Here is a 21,205-nt window from a genome sequence, read left to right on the forward strand (position 1 = left end):
TGAAAAAGGACCCCATACTTTTAATTTCCCATCTCATCCTCTTTGACAGTAGAAATGAGCTCTAACAACACAGGTAAGATTCAGGAAACAGAGACAAACAGGATCTTTTTTTTAAAAAAAAAAAAAAAAAAAAAAAAGACTTTTTGTAAAGATCCTGTTTTCCAAGTGAGATATTGGCTACAGGGCTTGAATCTGGGGTGAGTTCTTGAGAAGCTCACTGTTTTGGATAAAGGTTCATCTTTACTTAAAAGCTTTGAGAAATATACAGTCTTTAAAAAGCACCAACTCATTATGCTTTGAAGCATGGCAGATATAAAATAGGACACCATGAAGGAGCAGATCAAGAACTTTGTCCCCATGGAAAACATACAAACAAAAAACCAACATGCTCCTTCACACTCCCCCTACATGCCTCTTTTGGAAGGCATAAAATAATTTAACTAGGTTTTGAAGGTTTCATATAGATACCTCCTTCAAATGAAACAGTGAGCTAGACTAGAACAACGAACTACTACAATATTTTGTGTTATCTTATACATTCTAAATACAAGAGCACAAGAACTCAAAATTCTACTATGGGGCAAAGCAGGCTGAACTATGCCATATTTCAGACCACATCATACTGCAATTCTTTTAAATCAGGTGACCTGAACACTGTAATCAAAACTGTTTGCCATGATACCAAGCACAGAACTCTTTCTTCTTATATGATTCCAAAATCTAATGAACACTAGCTTCAATTTCAACTTCCAGAAATTAAGTAACTAAAATGGATTTTTCTCTACTGTACAATTCTGATGTAATCAAAAATATATTATACTTTTCAGTGGATCTTAGTTTATGGGTCAGTTAGTCTAATTCATAGGCTCACAAGCTTCCCCATAAGTTTTTCCTATCCAAATGTGATTAAACAGAAATTGACACGTGAAGGGTGTCAAGAAAAGCATGTGACAGTTTTGAGATAAATCCCAGGAAAGAAAAAAAAGTCAATATATAGAATGTAGATAACACACTCCAAAAGGTTTTTGGAACTACAGTTGTCACAATAATTCTTTGTGTTTTTCAGAGAATCCATGGCTCACCTGCTTTTTTCTTTAAGGCATATCAATTTGTATTGTGATAATAGAATATATTAACATGTACAAATAACATATTGTAAATATTTATTGATGCCTTACCTTTTATGTAGTGCACCTGTGCAGCACAATTTTTGCAGTATATATGATTTGTAATAAATAGATTTTCCTTACAATCTCAAAGCTATGTCTATAGTAATCCAGCCCACTTATTCAATTCTATTTTAATATATGTTTTAAAGATCTTGATGAATTTAATTAGTAATGATTTCTTGAGCATTTTTGAGATTAAAGTTTTTTTAATTTTTTTCTGATATTTTTTAAAAACAAAATATGTGCAAATACTTAACGGACAAAAAAGCATAGCACTTTGGAAAACAGACTAGTAAAGCACAGTAATTTTTAGCCTTTACATAAGAACCAAGCTATACCGCCAAGCTCAGCAAGATTCAGACCACAGATATTTTAATTTACAGAATATTGTCTGCAAGTACTTCATAAATAAATTAAAAAAAGAATCTTATATTGCAAAATTTCCACTCCATATGACAAAGAAAACATTCTCAGGATATAGGATTTAATTTTGCAAAATAAAACAATTAACTAATAAAAAAAATCTAGCTATTGTAACTCCATTTTACTAATTTTATTGTTCAAATTCTGTTCTTACCTGTTTCAGGATCACTGAAATCTGGTAATGTAATTGTATTAAGCTGTCGTCTATCAGCAATAGCTCTGTCTAACAGGCTGCTCCCACGTCCAGAATCACTGTAATGAAGTACAGAAATTGTAAGCTATTAAGATATAAAATTATATACTGAGATACAAGTTGCATGCTGCCCTCCTCCCACATAGGTTCTTGCTATAAAGGTTCTTGCTATGAACAAATTTAGTACCAAGCATTGCTAACCACTCACAGTACATTAAGTCAGCTGCACTAAAACAAAATTAAGCTGAGCAAACCTAAATCCGTATTTACTTCAGCAACTCTGTTTTCATAATTAATACAAACAACACAGGTATATAATGTTTTGATTTATAACTAACAACATTACAAAAAGGCTTAATTGTACCTTAAATTTTTACATAAGATGAGTTACTGCTCTTGTCGTTACCTGAGATGGCAGATGTGAGTTTGAAAATCCACATTTTTCCAATACTAAAGAGCAACACCAAACTCAAGATACCTAAATTTAGGTAAAGATATTATAAAAACATCCCACATAAAAAGACAGCAATTTTATCCCTAGAGTTTTGGGTGGTGTAATTTTTTTTGTTTGTTTGTTTGTTTTAATAATCACATTAACAGTCTAATGCCGAATTTGATCCTAATAACACAGTAGGAGAATTTTGAACAGTTAGAATAGATCAGATGCCTAAGCACTTTGCAGGGGTTTTCCCTGATCTCTCATGGCGACAAATGCACTCAATTCCCACTGTAGTTGTAACTCACTTTTTGCCACTCGGGTTTCTTGCTGATATACTTGCTGGAAAACTAATTGGTCCTAGAGCTATGGTTAAAGATTCAGCAGAAGAAAAGGGACTGAATGGTTAATACAGTAACTTCGTTCTCATGACTATAAAACTGGTACTATTCACTGTCAACAAATACTTTAAAAAATTACATAAAAATAATTCACCAACTTTTTAAGTTTAAGCCAATTAGGTTGTTAGCCCAACTTAGCAAAGTGCAAACCGTAGTTTGATTCTCATATTCCACCACAGAGAAAAAAAATAAAAAATTCCTAGCTTAAAATAAAGCCTGAGAGACTTTAATCTAAACTGCAAGACTGGAACTTAATACATTTTTACAGTTGCCCTAATTTTCAATCGCCTCCTTCCAAATTTGAACCCAGAGAACAGCAAGAAGCCTTTCAGCAACTCTTAATAGTTGCACTTCAAAAACCAGTGAAACGACTTCCTCTATTTGTACAGCTGTTACTAAAATGATATAAATAAAGTTTTACATTACCATAAAATTATTGCAGGACCAATTTCCTTACAAAACGATGCCATTATAGAAATCCACAGGAAACAGAAGGGGACTTTCTGAGACACACACTATCAGCTATACTTGTTACATCAGTTGGTGCATATTTTCTGTATTAATTACTTCCTCAATCCACAAGCAATGACATGCCAAATGTTGCTGACAAGGAGAGCCAGGCTTAACATAAGTATCTTTTAAGCACATCACTGGTATCTTGGTTTGCTCTGTTTTGCTAATGCAAACTAAGAACTGGAAAAGAATTGAACTATTTTCTAACATACTTCAAGAAGCAAGCTGAATAGAAACATGGTTGATATAATCACTCCATAGACCTTCCAAAGCCTTGCATCTCAGAATATTTTTTTGTTTTAAAATTAAAAAATTAAAGAGAAAAAAATGACTAAAGACAATTTAAAAAAAAATAAATCAGCTGAACAAAGGAAAGACAGAGTGTTGCATTTAACACTTACACTTGGTGGTGTATCTAGCTATTCATAATTTATTTTCATTAGTAAAAGATTATTGAGAACACTGAAACTAAGTTTACTCCACAAAATCTGATTAACTTGAAGAAAAAATATTTAACATCAAACAGCTTATCGGAAAAGTGAATTCTTATCTCATTGGGAAAATGATGCATCAAAATTAGTTTTGAGTCTTAACTGGAATAGGAAAACATGTTTCAAATAAGCATGAAGGGTATTCAAATCTTTGAAAACCAATGTTCTAAAAAGTTTCAAATGATTAAAACCCTTTTTTTTTTTTTTATTGCCCTAAAGAACGACAAGAAAATTCTTCAATTGTTTTCAGTGCAAAAACTGTTGTCAAACAGTGCTTTTCAACAAAAAACATGTGTTAAAATTACAGAGGTTGGAAAACCTGAGTATTCTCAACAATCTTTTATTATTTTTCTTCATTACATTTTGAGTGCAATCGTATGAACAGAACTTCCCAGTCACATTTCATGTTAGAGTGATAATTGTTATGCCAGTCAGACAGATTTGGATTATGATGATACAAAGTGAAAATATTCAGCCCTTACATTTCACATGGACCATCCAAAGGAAGACTACAGTTTGGTATAACTCAAAATGTGATTCATGAAACCACTCTCTTTCCATCACAGCACTTATTCATGGTCCTTTCCATTCCATCCACAATTTAATTTTAATTTCATCATAAACCAGAACTTCAAGAAAAGTTTTAAGTGTCAAGATAAAAAAAAAAAATAGTAAAAATTGAAAATTGAATCAGATGCAAAGTAATCCTTGTTAATTTTTTCACTCAGATGTTTTTGAAGAAAAATGGAGACATGATTATTAGCAAACGTTGCTGTGAAAATCTTTCTCTTTGTCAGCTTCTGTAACCAATACTTATGTCTGAAGGAAGCATTGACTAATGTGTCCTTAATGTGGTACAGTAGCTCTTAGCACAACAACAAAGTAATGACAAGCCATGACAAGGCCTGCTATGTGTAAGACGGAAGGTGAAAAGTTGCGTGGAATACACACAAAGCCACACACAAATTAAGCTTACATAGAAATTTAACTATCCTGCACAGCAGAGCCTTCTGATAGAGTTCTTAACCCCACTCCACACCCCTCCCTAGCTCCTTTCCCACAAACTCAACCAACTGGAGAAAAAAATCCCACCCAGTAGGTTAGAAGATAAATTCTTTCCTAGGTCCTTGCTGCTAGCTTCTGTGACTTGGAATTGCAAAAAAAAAAGTCAGCTCAAAGCTTTCCGGTTGCTCATGTACTTGCTCCCTGTCATCTCCAAGTCCTGCTCCCTACTCCATAGTGCAGCACCAGCGTCACTATGACAGAGCTATGACTGACTCAGGTAGGGACCTCCCAGGCTCTTCCTCCAAACTTTTCTGTTCTAAACTGCTTACTAGCTTCCCAATGTAATTTTCCCTTTCTGGTCCTAAGTTTCCAACTCTCCCAACCTTCTTAGAGATGTATGTTATTACATAACTGAGCTCAAAGTGAGACCAAAAACTGGACAGATAATGTTCATCACACTTCTATATCCAATACCATCTGGTACAGATATCTTCTGCACCACCTCCTGTCCAGAAACTACCAACCCCTCCAACAACCTGATGGCAGGTAATTCTGCTTTTACCTGGTAATTCTACGGTGCTTGATAAACATGTTGTACAGCTACCAGCACGGATATCTGCAAAGCTAAATTAGTGGCTTTCCTGTTTATTTCATAGGTGATCCAAATATATGTGGCAAAGGAAAATACATGTGTCTTTTGGAAACCCAAAGAGGACTCAACTTATCCAAATACCTGCTAGGCCCTTTGAAGAACCTAACTAGCTTCATAACCTAAATAGTTTCACACCTTCCTTTAAAAGAAGACACGTTGATTTTCCAAGCATGTCATAGTTTTCCATGTGACCTCCACTATTTCTACAGTCTTAATTAATGTCTAGCCCTCTTTCACTCTATTTAGCATAAGTCCTTGAACTAAATTTCTACTACAGCAATCTCTCTACTAGACAAAAAGATATAAAAAAAATTCTGTAACCAAGATCAGGAGGAAAACCAAAACAATATCAGCACGTCGAGCCACATCAAGGACAATGGCAGAGTTACACAATATTCGCAATCAGTTCTCACCACAGTTTATTAACTTTGATGCAACTTACTTCACAGAACTCTAGGTGGTTCCTCCTTATCTGTCAAGTATTATCTTTGCAGTTCCAGCTCCCCAGATTTCCAGAGGATTAGTTTGTTCATTCAAAATACCAAACCACGTAAAATCAGGACTAATATTGACCTGGGATGCTACAGAGCAAGGCATTAATGAATCCCACATTCCAGAATTCTACAGCATCTTACCTTGGGTTAGTGAGATTATAGCAGGACTTCCAGATCTGTAGCATGTGTTTACAAGTAAGGAGTGCTTCATCTGGGCCTCTGCACAAGGATTCCAATTTGACTTTTGTAAACAGTAATCTGGTGAAAAGGGAAATAAAATTAGGAAAAAGACAACAGATTCTGATTATTAAAAAAAAAAAAATGCCCAATATCTAACCGGAGAAATAACAATTTCAAAGCTGGTGTTAATTTAAATATTTGTTTTATGAAGTAATGACAATACAGTCAAATACCTAATGTCATCAGAACAATAGTGATTTTCACAAAATGGCCTTTTCAACTGGATAGAAACAGTGGTTTATGGGAATTTATTTATTTATTACACTTATAGAAGACGACATAGCTTAGTGAAATTAGCAGAACTGTTACAGTCTTTTATATGTACATGTTGTTTGGTTTAATGATGGCTTTATTAAGGAAAATCTTTACCACTTTTATGAGAAAGGAAAGTGTTTTCCATAAATTGGCTCACATGATAGTTGTCTAATCTTAACTGAGAAAGAAAACAAGTCAGTATTGATACATGCTACTTGCAAATAATATAAACTTCTTTACCGTCAAATCCTATTATAGGAAATGGAAGAGGCTATACTGAAAAAGATACCACTAGATGAGATAGATATATGGGAGGTCATCAGCATTAGTAATGTTAAGAAGAAAATGTTGCTTCATGCTACTTTATGTTGCTGCCAACAGGCACTGAAATTGACATTTGACTTGAATTTTGAACAGTCTGAACATTTCAAAGTGATAACCTAAAGAAAGCACATCAGTCATAATGTACGCAACAGACTTCCTTAAAGGGAGCAAACATGTTTTCTGGAAGCCACTATAAATTAATTCTGATTTCAATGATATTTCTAATGGCAGCAACACAAAGTACATAGCCTCAGAAGGTGATGACTGTGTATTCCCTTATATAAGCTATAAACTAATGTATCAGTAGAAAGTTCTCCACAAAGATTAAATCAGGCACACACCTTCCTGGACAATTAAAGAATATAAGTGCAATAGAACAACAAAGGAACAACACTAGTATGCATATTTACAGAAGTCAGAACATTTGTGAACAGATAATACACTAGAAAAACACAAATTTAAAGGTAATTTTAGTACGTTTTAAGATTAAAGAGCACAAAGCAGGAGGAGAGGATACAAATAAAATTGTTAGCCTACTTTCCATTTTTAAACCCAGGTGTACTTCGGCATTTTACTCCAGTACAACCTTAATTATCCTAAGTGAAAATTTTATATGATTGGTCATATGGTTTGTGTGGGAAGACTGAGAAGGGTGTAGAGGGTGGGCATGTGTGAAAGCTCAGAACTTTCTTATCCCAAATACAAACTTTGAGGCTGCTAATAGTAACCACAAACTGCCAGAGCATTTTCTCAAGAATAAGAAGTGACAGCAAGCACCTCAGCAAGCTGCAGTTGCTAAAGCTATAGTGTTGCACTGAACGTCCTTTGCAGAAACTACACAGCATATAAATCTGAAAAAGAATCACACTACCTTAATTCTACAATGTGTGTGTTGGTGGGATTGAGAAAGAAATAAAATGCAGGTCACTGAATTAGTTTAAGAGAACAAGCACCCATGGATAAGCAAGGTAAATAAGGCCATACGGAGCATCACCGGGTATTTTCTAGGAATGTAGAACAGAGAAATGAGTCATATTAGTATAGGTTTGTTCTTACTAGTAAACTGGATTTAAGTATATGGGGACCTATACAGGTCACTTAAAGTCATATTCCATCTGAGTGTGCTCCTCTGTAGACATTAGTTTAACTGTGACTATGGCACTGGAAGAAAAAATTTCTACATCTGTCCACCGTTTTACTCAAGAGAGTAGAGACAAGTAACATCCTCCTCCCCTCACACTACTGCATCTATTCTACCTTTAACATTCCCTCTCCCCTAAATCCAACCCCAAAATAGCAAGACCTAGGAATCAAAACCCAAACCCCAAAATAAGAGAAATCTACTTCATAAAACCCATTTCTTGTTTCTCTTTACGTAGAAACAAGGGAGCCCTTTTTACAGATTGAAGAGCCTATAGAAGGGTTTTCTGATTGTTTGTTTTATCTAGTGATTTTAAAGCATTTTACAAAAGGCACGGCTCTTAAGTTCGTTAGCACCAAATTTACAAGTCATTATAGAAAAAATTTAATTGTAATACATGCCTTGGTTCACTCTATCTGTAAACTGTATATATAACGTAACACTAACAGCCTTCAAGCATTTAAGACTTCTAGGAATACTGTAGTAAAGAGAAGGCAGGGGGTCAGCAAACCACTAAGACTAAGCATGCAGCAGCTAAAAGAAAAATTTAGTGGGAGATGGAAAAGGATTTGATTAAGAAATTACTTAAATACACATGCAAGAAACAGCAAGAGTCTGCGCAAGAAAAGTTTAAGAACTTGGACTACTAGGAGGATTCAAGGGAAAGATAGCAGAAGAGAAATATACAAGCAAGAATTAAAGCAGCACATCTGAATTTGATGTTTTTTATGCAATTGGAACACATGCAACAACATAATCTCTGTTCCTGATGCATTATAGCAATAGAGGGGCCTGCATGACTGCAGGTTTCCTAAAACAGAAACAGTAAACTGAAAGTAATAAAGGCTAGAAAACTGTATCTAATGAAAAAAAAAAAAAAAAAACATACAAAAAGTACTCTGGTGTGGTATTATCTACAGACTAAAGCAAAAATAATATTTCGAATAGAAAAAAGTTGTACCTGTAAAGCCACAGAGAGCAGTTTCTCTGAGAAATATTTTGACTATAAATCACAGAATAACTAAGACATTTCAGAATAGTCAAAAGGCATGTTAATAGAAAAGTGAAAAACTGCCAACTAAACATTTACTTAACAAATGGGGGAAGGAAGGGAAGAAAGAATCAGAGTCATTCAGTTTGGAAAAGCAGAAGGCACGCCATGTGATGAACAGGTCTCTCAAAGTTAATTCTTCCAAGTTCCCCTGAAACATTACTGGAAGTATGAGTCAGTAACAAAATAAACAAGTAGCTCAGGGGCAAGTAGTATCAGGAAGGTTTACAAAGCCATGAGGGGTACATCATCTGAAAAAGGATTTTTTTTGTAAGGCCAACTTACAAAAGCATCTGTGGAAATCACTCTTCTGGAACATTGCCTGCATTACTGACACAGTTATAAGCTTAAAAAAGACAGTCCTAATAATTTTCACATCCATTTTTAATATGCCATTAAAACTGAGAGATAGGATGATGAAAATCAAGCTGTACGTTTTATAAGAGTATGAAGTCATCTAGTTCTGTCTGTTTTTAAGAATCTGATGTTTAAATTACTGGCACACAGTGCAGCACAAAACATGACAAAGTAACCACAGCATGGTGGAACAGCACTTGTGACTATGAGTGCAAGTAGTGAGGAATAGTCAATATTCAAAATAGAAATGAAGTGTGGAACAATATCTGTCAGTGATGTGTGAAACTGGAATAAATATAACAGATAAGAACAGCAATCTGTTTGGGTCAAATCCTTTGTGGAAGGAAAGTAGATAAAACAGGTTCTGTTAAAGAAACTAGACTAGCAAGGCATTTGTTGGAGCATCAGTATTTCATAAGGAAACAGATCTTTGACATTAGATTACGAAAAGAAAAGAAAAAAAAAAAAAAAAAAAAAGGAGAATTGCATCTTTTTAGGAGACTAATTATCCAGACAAAATGGGGAACAAATCAAACTCTTAAGTGGAAGGTCTTAGTTATTCTTGGAGCTAACAGCTGATACATTTATGAAATAGTTACTGAAGCGGCAAATGACTCCATTAAATTTAAGACTGTTCTCACTAACTAATGAGGACATTATAAAACAGCTGCTTATAACCTAATCCATAAACTGCTGGATTTTTGTTTAAATAAAGAGTGAAAAATCACAAATGGGTTTATAGCTAGGCCTTTGAATTTCAACAGGAATAGTGTGATAAACTTGACATCTGAGATACAAAGAAGTCTGCCCTTTAACAGAAAGATGATTAAATTTTTCAGGAACTGTATCTGAAGTTGAAGGAGTTAAAACTCGATGTTTGACAAGCCAATCAACAATAACATTGTGCAAGTAAGATATCAAATGTGCAGAGATCCTACACCAAGAACAGTGGGAGAAAGGAAAAAAGAAGAGAAAGAAAGATCAGTACAGAAAGCTATATCTTTGGTGCATGTTAAAAAGTAAAGCTAAACTAGACCCTGAAAAGGATATTAAATAAAAAATTAGTCTTTAAGGACTGTTTTTGTCCTTAATTAGGAGGAAAATATCATGAATGAAACCCACCACCACCACTACCCTAATCCTTATCTATGTTGTCGCAGATACGAAAACAAAGAAAAATGGAGGACAGGAACACTTTAATAGCGAATACAGTTAACACAGTCAAAAATAGTCCCGTCCTTAGAACTGTGCAAAGATTCACACAGAAGATTGCTGGCAGTGAAAACATTAAAGAAAATATCACATCTGTAATGACTGGAGAACAGCAACCATACTGTCACTGGTCTTTCAAGAGAGAAGACACAAACCAGTAACATTAAAAAAAAAAATAGCATCCAAAATAAAAGGAAGATTAATTAGGTAACATTGTTACAGGAAAATGTGTCACAGTGAAATTATAACACAGAGAGATTGTACCAAGCAATCTGGGTAACAGTTATCCCAAACCAGAGCTGCCCAATGGCCAGGTTCATCAGTCAGACAGCTGTCAAGAGGGCAGGTGCCATTCTTGAAAGCACTACTTGAAGCAGACAGAGAAAGAAACTGCCACTGTGCAATAGCCTCATGAGAACACATCTGGAATGCTATACATAACTATATATAATCTTCAGTATAATAGTTCCACGCACAGAGATAAAAAAATTAATTGGAGCAGCTGCAGAGCAAGGTTGTGAGGGTGATCAGCTGACTGGAGACTACAGGTTATGAAAAGTACTTCATTTAGTCAGCCTACCAAAACAGAAGCCAAAAAGAGATACAATCTCTATCTACAAATACAGATGAAAGGAAAAGAACAATTTAACCAGAGGACAATGTTTTCACAAAGCCTAGTGCACATAAAGGCCATATAGACTATCAAAACATCCAGGATGGAAATCGTGTCTCTCAAGATTATCAATGAAATTGTACAACAGACTGCTTCCTCGGTTTGGTTTGGACAGACTCCAGAAGAGGTGGAGCAAATAACCTAATTGTTCTTAAAATATACACAATGGCGCACCTGGGGGACAAAGCAGTCATTGGTCCCAGCCAGCATGGGTTTGTGAAGGGTAGGTCCTGCCTAACTAATCTGATTTCCTTTTATGATAAGATCACCCGTATGGTGGACCAAGGGAAACCAGCTGATGTGATTTTTTTGGACTTCAGCAAGGCTTTTGACACGGTTTCCCATAGGATCCTACTGGACAAAATGTCCACCATACAGCTAAATAAAAACATCATACTATGGGTGAGCAATTGGCTAACGGGCAGGGCCCAAAGGGTTATGGTAAATGGGGCTGCGTCAGGCTGGCGGGCGGTCACCAGTGGGGTCCCTCAAGGCTCCATTTTAGGGCCGGTACTTTTCAATGTTTTTATAAACGATCTGAATGTAGGAATAGAGGGTATTTTGAGCAAGTTTGCTGATGACACCAAACTTGGAGGAGTTGTGGACTCAAATGAGGGCGTAAAGGCCTTACAGAGGGATCTGGACAGGTTGGAGAGCTGGGCGATCACCAACCGCATGAAGTTCAATAAGAGCAAGTGCCGGGTCCTGCACCTGGGACGGGGAAACCCTGGCTGCACGTACAGACTGGGCGATGAGACGCTGGAGAGCAGCCTAGAAGAGAGGGATCTGGGGGTCGTGGTAGACAGCAAGTTGAATATGAGCCAGCAGTGTGCCCTGGCAGCCAGGAGGGCCAATCGTGTCCTGGGGTGCATCAAGCACGGCATCGCTAGTAGGTCAAGGGAGGTGATTGTCCCGCTCTACTCTGCGCTGGTGCGGCCTCACCTCGAGTACTGTGTGCAGTTCTGGGCACCACAGTATAAAAAGGACATGAAACTGTTGGAAAGTGTCCAGAGGAGGGCTGCGAAGATGGTGAAAGGCCTTGAGGGGAAGACGTACGAAGAACGGCTGAGGTCACTGGGCCTGTTCAGCCTGGAGAAGAGGAGGCTGAGGGGAGACCTCATCACAGTCTACAACTTCCTCGTAAGGGGGTGTCGAGAGGCAGGAGACCTTTTCTCCATTAACACTAGTGACAGGACCCGCGGGAACGGGGTTAAGCTGAGGCAGGGGAAATTTAGGCTGGACGTCAGGAGGGGGTTCTTCACAGAGAGGGTGGTTGCACACTGGAACAGGCTCCCCAGGGAAGTGGTCACTGCACCGAGCCTGTCTGAATTTAAGAAGAGATTGGACTGTGCACTTAGGCACATGGTCTGAACTTTTGGTTAGACCTGTGCGGTGTCAAGAGTTGGACTTGATGATCCTTAAGGGTCCCTTCCAACTCAGGATATTCTATGATTCTATGATTCTATGACTTCAAGAAAAGCACTATAGAATAGGATAGCTGTAATAAGGAATCCTTGTGAGTTCCGAGGTTCTCGATAAGGCTCTATTTCCCAATCAATATAAGCTATCCTTCTAAAACAATCTGAAGCTTTCCCTGCCAACCAACCAGTGTCATTTGAAGCACAGTCAAGAACACATGAATCTGCAAAACAAAACTGCTGTCTTAATTATAACTCTTCGTTTCTTCTCAGCAAGTCTGTTTCACTTTTGAAACAAAACATCCAGATGCTGCAATAATGTCAGGCAATTAGGACAAGTCAGTATGTCAAATACTGGCATTAAGTCATTACAGATATTCCTACTCTCTAGAATGAATTAAAAATTTATAGTGAAGACTGATCTCTGCTCTGTGACAAGTAACACTATCAGCACAGAGAAGAAGCCTTAGTTCTTTCAGTGAACAGGTATTACTTACCTCGGCTATCATTTCCAAGCCAGCTGCTTCGCTTTTGGTATCAAGCAAGTCATTTTTGCATGTTGCTGTGCACCATATGAGCATACCAGCTTGGATGGGCCAAAGCTGGAAATCTATAGTCCACACACTACCATATAGAAGAGACGTGCCTTTCATTCCGCATTTCTTTCTTTAAATCTTGGCAACACAACATGTGTTCTTTACTTCATCAGCCTACTAGAGCAGTATCATCAATCATAGCAGTAATCAGGAATCGCCCTAAGGTTCCTCAGACTAAGCAACTTCCTGTTGCAAATTTTTAATTCCACTAGATTTCTTCTAAAGGGTCCATATCCCTATATCCTGACCAAAAATGAACAGACTGCACTATTTTCCATTAGGATTTGGAGTCATTTCATTATTATTCTCTTCTTATATAAATTATTTATGTGATTCAGGGATTGAAGAACATAAGGAAGAGGTATACCATCACTGAAAGTATGTGCTTTGAGAAATATTAGCCCTACAGCTTAACATGCCAGAAGCCTTGCTGAGAACCCTTCAAGGACTCCTCTGCATGCAGTGAGGTCAGGCTAAGCATACTCAGCACAACATACACAAGAGTGAACAGCTAACCCACTTGAAGAAGCTAAAATTTGAAAGGACAGATCTAATCCACATGTGTACAATGCAGGATTAAAAAGACAACTGCCTTTATGTTATGTTCTGCATAAACTGAGTACACTTTATATGCTATAAGAGAACCTTTTAAAGTAGTACAATAGTTGCATTTCTAACTTCTAGTTGAAGTTAAGAGTTACATTTCTAACAGTATTTTTACATCATTATCAACCATTAAGAGGTGGTAGGAAAGTAATTAAAATACTGGCAGCCCCATAAAAATGACAGCAACCAACATATTCACACAGAAAGCATCAAAGCACAGTCACCTCGATAACAACTGTATTAATTTCTACAATAGCATAAATAATAATAAACTTTATATTATCTACATCCTTTTTATTCTTTTTAATCTGTAAGAATAAACTTTATATAGTTAACACTTACAGCCTATTACTTATTAGAGCACAAAAGAAAGGCAACAAAGTTCTGCATAAAGACGCATAATATTTCACATTGATTTCACATTTAAGTGCCCGTTTGACATACCCCATAACTTTAAATCCTGGAATGCTAGGAAAATCCAAGAGAAGGTGTTCTGTTTCTAAAACTAGACACTACATTAAAAACACACATGCAAACCTCACCAAGTCTAAATGTATGACTTCTGAAACGTTAGACTACGACCCTATATAAAATAAATAAAATAAGAATAAAATCACAGAAAGGGCAATGCAGATCACTATAGAATGATATCAAAGTCTGAAAGTGAACAAGTTTTTTGATACAGACTTTTTCCAAATGAGCTGAACTTAAGCAAAAAGATAATTATGTTGATGTAAACTTATGTTTACACACACACTTCATATAATCACAGCTCATTTCTGTAACAAAGCCATCAGTGTCAACAGATTGTATAAATTAAATCAGATTAACTGACAGATGCCACAGTAATTAAGGTGGGAAATCAGTACAAAGTGCGTCTAAAATTTACTTTGAACATATATTATTTAATGTTTATGATTTGAGAGAATATAAATTTATTCACCTTTCCCAAAGTTTTAGGAAAGTGCACTTCTTGCACTTAACAATTAGATACATGGGAAAGATTTCTGATATAAATTATAGGTATCATTAAAGAAGCCAAACCTTAGCATATACTAAGAGAAATTGAAATTGTTATCAGCCAGTGTTCTTCTGACAGCCTTGCAATTATTCATGAATAAATGGTTTAGAAGAAAAAGGTTAAAAGAAAATCCTGAAGTTCACAGTGTTACCTTCATTCACAGTCCAGAATTTGACAACAGATTACGGTCTGCAATTTTGTAGCTTTTTCTAAAAGGAGAAGGTAAGGTTGACTGTTGTAAGATCCTTCATTCAGGAATTCCACTTGTATCCAATGAGACTCGAATTTATATGTAATATACTCTCCTAATGCAAAGATCCTTGTAACAGCACAGTAGGAAACTTTCCAATCAATTTCTTCAGTAGCACAGATTAACAGCTCTCAAGCTGGAATTCTTTTTAAAAAGAGCATATAGTTGCAAGAATAAATACAGCCTTTGCACTGGAAAGTGGAAACGCATCATAGAAATAAGTGACTGAGAAGCAAATGAGAATGCTAGTAAACAGGTAATTGGACATAAACTCCCAATGAAGCAATTATGCCCAAAATAATTAACACGATCCTTTCCAATGGAGATAGTTCTTTGTAGATAGCAATGATAAGTAATATGGAAGTATTGTGTGCAGCTCCTGTTTACATACGATGAAAATGCTGGCTGCAGTACCCAAGTGCAACACATAATTAAAAGGTTACAGAACGTGCCCTGCTATCAGGAACATTCTCAACAGAAAGGACGTTTAGAGGTGACTTGATTATAGTAGCTACCACCAGAGTACGAAGGCACTAGTACTACACATTGCTTAGTAAAGAATATGCAAAAACTAATGTCTGGAAGCAAATAAAGGAACAGCTCAAATTAAGAACAAAAATTCAGTTTTCATGAAGAGTGCCAAACAAAAACGAATTACCACATGCTGCAGTGGTATCTCCAGCTTCTGATGTGTCCATATCAAAATCAGAACTATATGATCATCAAAACAAAAGATGACATAATTACAAAAAATTAACTGACAGGAAGAATGTCAACATGAAGCTAGATATAATGTGGAACAAGCATATTTTAATAAAGGATTTACATTAAATGATTTTACATGCCTCACTTCTATCATCATAATTTAAGTAAGTAAATGAATTCAGAGAGGTGTCTGCTGAAACTGCAATGTGCAACCTTGCACAGTCAGTCTACTTAAGTTTTCAGGAAAGTTTTACTATCGGGAAAGATGTAAACATAAACTGAACAAATTAATCTTATTTCCTGATGATTTCTTTTGAATTTCTGTGATATTGCTGCCCAATCAAATTTTGTCTCCTTATCCTGAAGCCAGTTTCCTCTTCCCCACTTAATCACATCTGCTCCTGATTTTTGTTTTAAGTGTCAACAATTGAGAATTAGTCTCCTTTACCCAAGTCACATTTACAAGCTAGCAAAACAAATAATGAGAGGAGGTTACCAAGTACAACTATTCACAATGTGTATTTGAATTATTTTTTCAGCTGCTTCTATCAGTCCAGTTCCTTCAGGAAATCTGATGAACTGCATCACTAGATCACCAACACTGGCAACAGGAGATCAAGAAACCAATTCTAAACTTCGTTAAAATATCTGAAATGCATCCAATTTAACAATAAGAATAATAATAAAAATCTCCTAAAGCATTTCTCAATCAATCACCAAGAATACTAGAAGGTGTGAAACCTGATCCAAAAGATTCAGAAAAAGTGACAGATTTCTCTAGTGACTAAATAAAACAGAAGGGTAATCTCTTCCAACTTTGGTTGGATAAATCCCCAGTACTGGGAGGCCCATATACATAGGAACACAGATGAAATAAAAACAGCCATTTCAGATGGCTCTTGGAAGCCTGACTCTCAAACAGGCAAAAGATACAACAAAAACAGCCCTCAGATCCCAAAATAACAAGATAAGAATCTTCTGGAAAGCACGAATAAGTATCTTTACTGTGCATTGGATGGCCTCCACTGCACCCTTTAAAATAAGATTTCCTATATATTTATTCACAGAGCGGTAGCATTGCTTTTTTTCAGACAAAAGCAGTAGTCAGTCCTGTGACTTTTGGTGGAGGTGTATTTATACATGGTGTATGCCATCTTATGAACTCAATGTCCCTAAGAAAATGTAAATCTGTAAACTATAATGAAGATAGTTTCTGACTGAAGCCAGAACAAATTAGTTATACTTGAAAACTTTCTGTTTTCTTGCCTCGAACACCCTGCGGCAGCCAGCTCATGGCCTGAGCTGGGACTCCTTCAATCAAGTTCCAGAGAAGTATCTATAGCCCAGCCATGCCTAGCAAATAGAACAGTCAGGGATAATACCCTGAGGCCAATGACCAATTTGTTACATGAAGTAATATCTACCTATCAACAACATCCTGTTTAATGGACCATTCTGTGAAAGCACATCATAACAACTAATGTAAAAGAAAAAACAATGAGGGACCTAACAGAAAAAGAAAATTCACAAGCAAATGACACTGTCTTTCAGTAAAAGAGGTGATTCTCCCACTCTAATTAGCATTGGTGCAGCCTCACCTGAAATACCGTGTACAGTTCTGGGTTCTGCAATATGAAAAGGATGTTAAGGTCCTTGAAAGTGTCCAGGAAACCTGGTCAGAAGCATCCTGTGAGGAGAGGCTGAGGACACTTAGGCTGTCCAGTCTGGAGATGAGGAGGCTCAGAGGCGGCCTCATTGCTCCCTGCAGCTCCCTGAGGAGGGGAAGCACAGAGGGAGGTGCCGCTCTCTGCTCCCAGCACCCGATGGCAGGTCAGGTGGGAGCTGCACGGAGCTGCACCAAGGGAGGGTCAGACTGGGCATTAGGGAAAATGCATTGACCATGAGGGTGGTCAGACACTGGAACAGGCTTCCTAGAGAGGTGGTTGCTGCCCCGTGCCTGTCAGTGCTCAAGGGGCATTGGGACAGTGCCCTCAGTAATGTGCTTGAACTTTTGGTTAGCCCTGGAGTGGTCAGGCAGCCGGACTAGATGATCTTTGAAGGTCCCTTCCAACAGAACTGTTCTATTCTGTTGATTCTGTTCAGGACTTACACAAATATTCCTGAGAACAAACCCATTTACTCCCAAGACAGACAAGATAAAAATGAAATGGATTTGATAAAGCATATTGTCAGAAGTTGACAAGGGTGTATACACTGACCTTTTCAGAGGCACGACTTTGGCAAGGCCCCTGGACCACTACTTCTTGTCTAATCCTATATTACTACCCTTTTCTCAAAGAATTCCCAGTGTTCTCTTTATCAAGAAAAAAAGAATTGTAAACTCATCCAACACCACACATAACAGTGCAACTATTCCCCAACTTTGGGAAAACAGAATGGTGCAATTTCTTCCCTCTAGCTGATAAATACACCCACCCCACAGAACAGCAATGCACCTACCACCATACATTGCACGTACCAACAGCTCTTCTGTTATGCCTACTGGACAACAAGAAATGAGTTTGTTAATCAACAATCTGAAGGGAAGGTTAATAGGCTCTGTGATTCTGGGAAATCTACTGTAGCTCAGAAGGAATCCTTGAAGGACATGAAGGAAAGGATTTTAATAATTTTCAGTAGTGATACATAGGCCTGATGCTTCTGTAAAAGATTCTTGGAAGAAAAAAAATCCATCACACTTCAACAAATGTAAATGTTTAAACTGTGAAGTCAGTCTTCAGTTGTCTTCGAACCTGCTACCATATGTCTTTCCTTTCTGAGTGTACTTAACATTAAAATAACATGCTTACACTCCTCAAATAACCCATCTGCTGTTCCCTGCTTCTCCTACTTCAAAAGCTTGTCAGCTGCTACCCATTGCAGTTCTCAATTTTCAGCTTACAATTAGCTATTAATATTCATTATATATTTTGCCTAGTTATGCTAATTTCAGGCACTATAGTCATCTTTAACTGCCCCAACACTTGAAATAATGACAGAGTACTCTTGAAAAGCTATGATGAAGAAAACAGTATCAAAAATATTTCATTAAGAAATGTAACTGTCTCTTTTGGCTATGAAGTAGGGCAGAAAAAAGTGTTATTTCAAGATTTTATACTATTCAAAAAACCACTAAGATATAGGCTCCTCATCACAAGCAGGTGAAAGGACAGGGAAGGGTCATGGAAAGGAATTTGTAAATAAGGCTCCTTAACATCGCACATGTAACTATGTTATGTATATTGCACAAGATGTACAAGCCCAACATTAATCAACGCTTACTTATTTCTCAATCTTCTGCCCACCCCTAAAAGCATTAAACAAAGCAGATCTGTTCATTGACATTTGTTCAAAAACAAGACAATGCAAAGATTCCCAAGAAAAGTTTTCAAAACCCTATAAAAAGGCAGAAAGCTCTTAACAGCTGAAGGATTTGATTTACTTTCAAAATGCCCTCTTCCCAAAAACTATTCTCCACTTGTCTATTTGACAAGAGCTTATCACTGAGTGTCCAAAGCATTTTGGCTTTTCTCTGTCAGCTGTCAACACTGTACAAGACAGTTTAACTCAACACATTAGCCATAAAACATGACTATAGCCAATTTATGACTGGAATCCTGCATATCTAGGCACTGCCTTGAAATAACTGAGCATAGCAGTTATCTTGGGTCTCGATAATGAAATGATCTCTGAGAACTGTATATGCTATTGGTTTCACTGCAAAGATGCACTTACCACAAGCAGAGCTCTGTAGCTGGTGTTGGTGGAAATAAACTACGAGAAGAAAACTATCCCCAGGTATCAACGCAACAAAACTATCACAGCCGTGCATCATCTTGAATACACCTCCAGATGGTAGTGCACACCTCTGGGACTGCTTATACACTCAGAGTAGGCAATCACTGGATTAAAATAAAATTCAAGGCAAACCCAAGCAGCGAAGAACTCACATACACATCTACTCCCTTACAGTTAACTACTCTAGCACTTTAGGATATACTGTGGCTCCTTCCTGCTCACTCTCTCCTTGCTTTCAAGGCAGCGTGTCCCTGGTTCTTCACAAGGAACATCTCACCATATAGTGAGAACACAGTCTACCCTATAGTTTGGTGGTCAGGCCTCCGTGCTTCATCATCTGTGGGTTTAAAACCTGTCAAGATGAAAAGGAACTGAACTGCACATTTATACTACAGGGACAAGTTCTCTAATGAAATAGGGGGAAAACTGTGTAACTTTTGATGAGTTCAAATGCCATTTGATGTGAATGAGACCAAAATCATGCATTTTGATTATTTCTGGAAAACATTAATACATACCTTTTTCACTTTTACAGGTATATTACTTTTTTTTTCCAATAGTTTGGCCCCATATTTTGTAAGTTCTCAGAGTAGATTGCATGTTTATGCTGACAATATAATAGACTAAGGAAGAACAAACAACTCTCCACTGAAAAATAAAGCTATATCTTGCCATTAACAGCACAGTGTAACATTTGTTCATTTCTTCCACTACGTTACATTATGATGGGACAGAAGTCTTTGGCTCTGAGAAATCTTTCTACTTAGTGACCTAGGGATACAGGGAGAAAAATCATTATCCGATCAACTCCATTCGTTTAGCAACTTTCTAACTCTATACCTCAGAAAAGTTAACAATAATTCAGTATGTGATGGTATGCTTACAGTGCACTTCAAACATTGAACATGAAACAACTCTAGGAATGTATCAATTTTAAAAGATTAAAAACTGACAGGTATTTACTAATTAACTACAACAGAGGAATGCTTTACAGTGTTGATTTCTCAGTATGACTCAGTGTGTTCTATGACTTCCTTGCAACCTCTAGCATTTTACAAAGATATAGTGTTAATAAAGTTCTGAAAACTTAGATTCTTTTCACAAAGAAAAGCAAAACAGAAATAGCATACAGTTATGAATAGGGCAGGACAGCACTCACTGTAACAATGCATTTACAGCATGAAGAGGTATGTGGATAATAACAATAGAAGAAATAGGAAGAAAATTAAATCATATGCCCTATGTTTTACTTTAGTATTTGCCCAGTACAGATTTATTACACTGTAAAGCTACCAAATTTTGCAAAAAAAAAAAAAAAAAAGTTAGGTACTTGATTCTGACAAATAAAGAGAATACCAAGAAAAGCCTTGTACTATTTAGCTTACTGGGATTGCAGACATAACTGAAAGATGAAAGAAAAAACGTTATGATTTGAAATGTTTACAAAAGCTGATAAAATACCAAAGACAAATAATAAAATGTTTTAGTATATCCCAAAATCAGCAAGCCTTAGAGGAACACACAAGGATTTCTTCCCAGCCTGCTAGGAAGTACCATGAATTCCTGCTCTTTAAAGAAGCTGCAGTATAAAAAATAGAATCAACAGTACAGGAAGCATTTGTGTTTCACATTTTATATGCTCATACATACATGCTGACAACTATTTCAAGAGCACCAGATATAGTGTGCAAGAACAGATTGTAAACATGAGGTTTTGCTGATAAATCCTTGCAAAAATAATCCAGCTACATGAAGGAGTCAATCCAAATTTATCTTATTGA

General features: G+C 36.7%; 1 protein-coding gene across 5 annotated transcripts in view; it reads right to left on the minus strand.

The window, feature by feature from the left end:
* TTC7B (tetratricopeptide repeat domain 7B) overlaps positions 1-21,205 on the minus strand; it is a 136,575-nt gene that overhangs the window by 44,455 nt on the left and 70,915 nt on the right. For all 5 annotated transcript variants that reach the window (XM_084288206.1, XM_084288208.1, XM_084288207.1 and 2 more), the window contains 2 exons: positions 5,919-6,035; positions 1,747-1,844 (listed from right to left, as the gene is read on the minus strand). In XM_084288206.1, the coding sequence (XP_084144332.1) occupies positions 1,747-1,844; positions 5,919-6,035 (215 nt within the window). The remainder of the gene's footprint in view (positions 1-1,746; positions 1,845-5,918; positions 6,036-21,205) is intronic.

This window comes from Netta rufina, assembly GCF_964035555.1.
Source record: "Netta rufina genome assembly, chromosome: 5".
Classification (NCBI taxonomy): domain Eukaryota; kingdom Metazoa; phylum Chordata; class Aves; order Anseriformes; family Anatidae; genus Netta; species Netta rufina.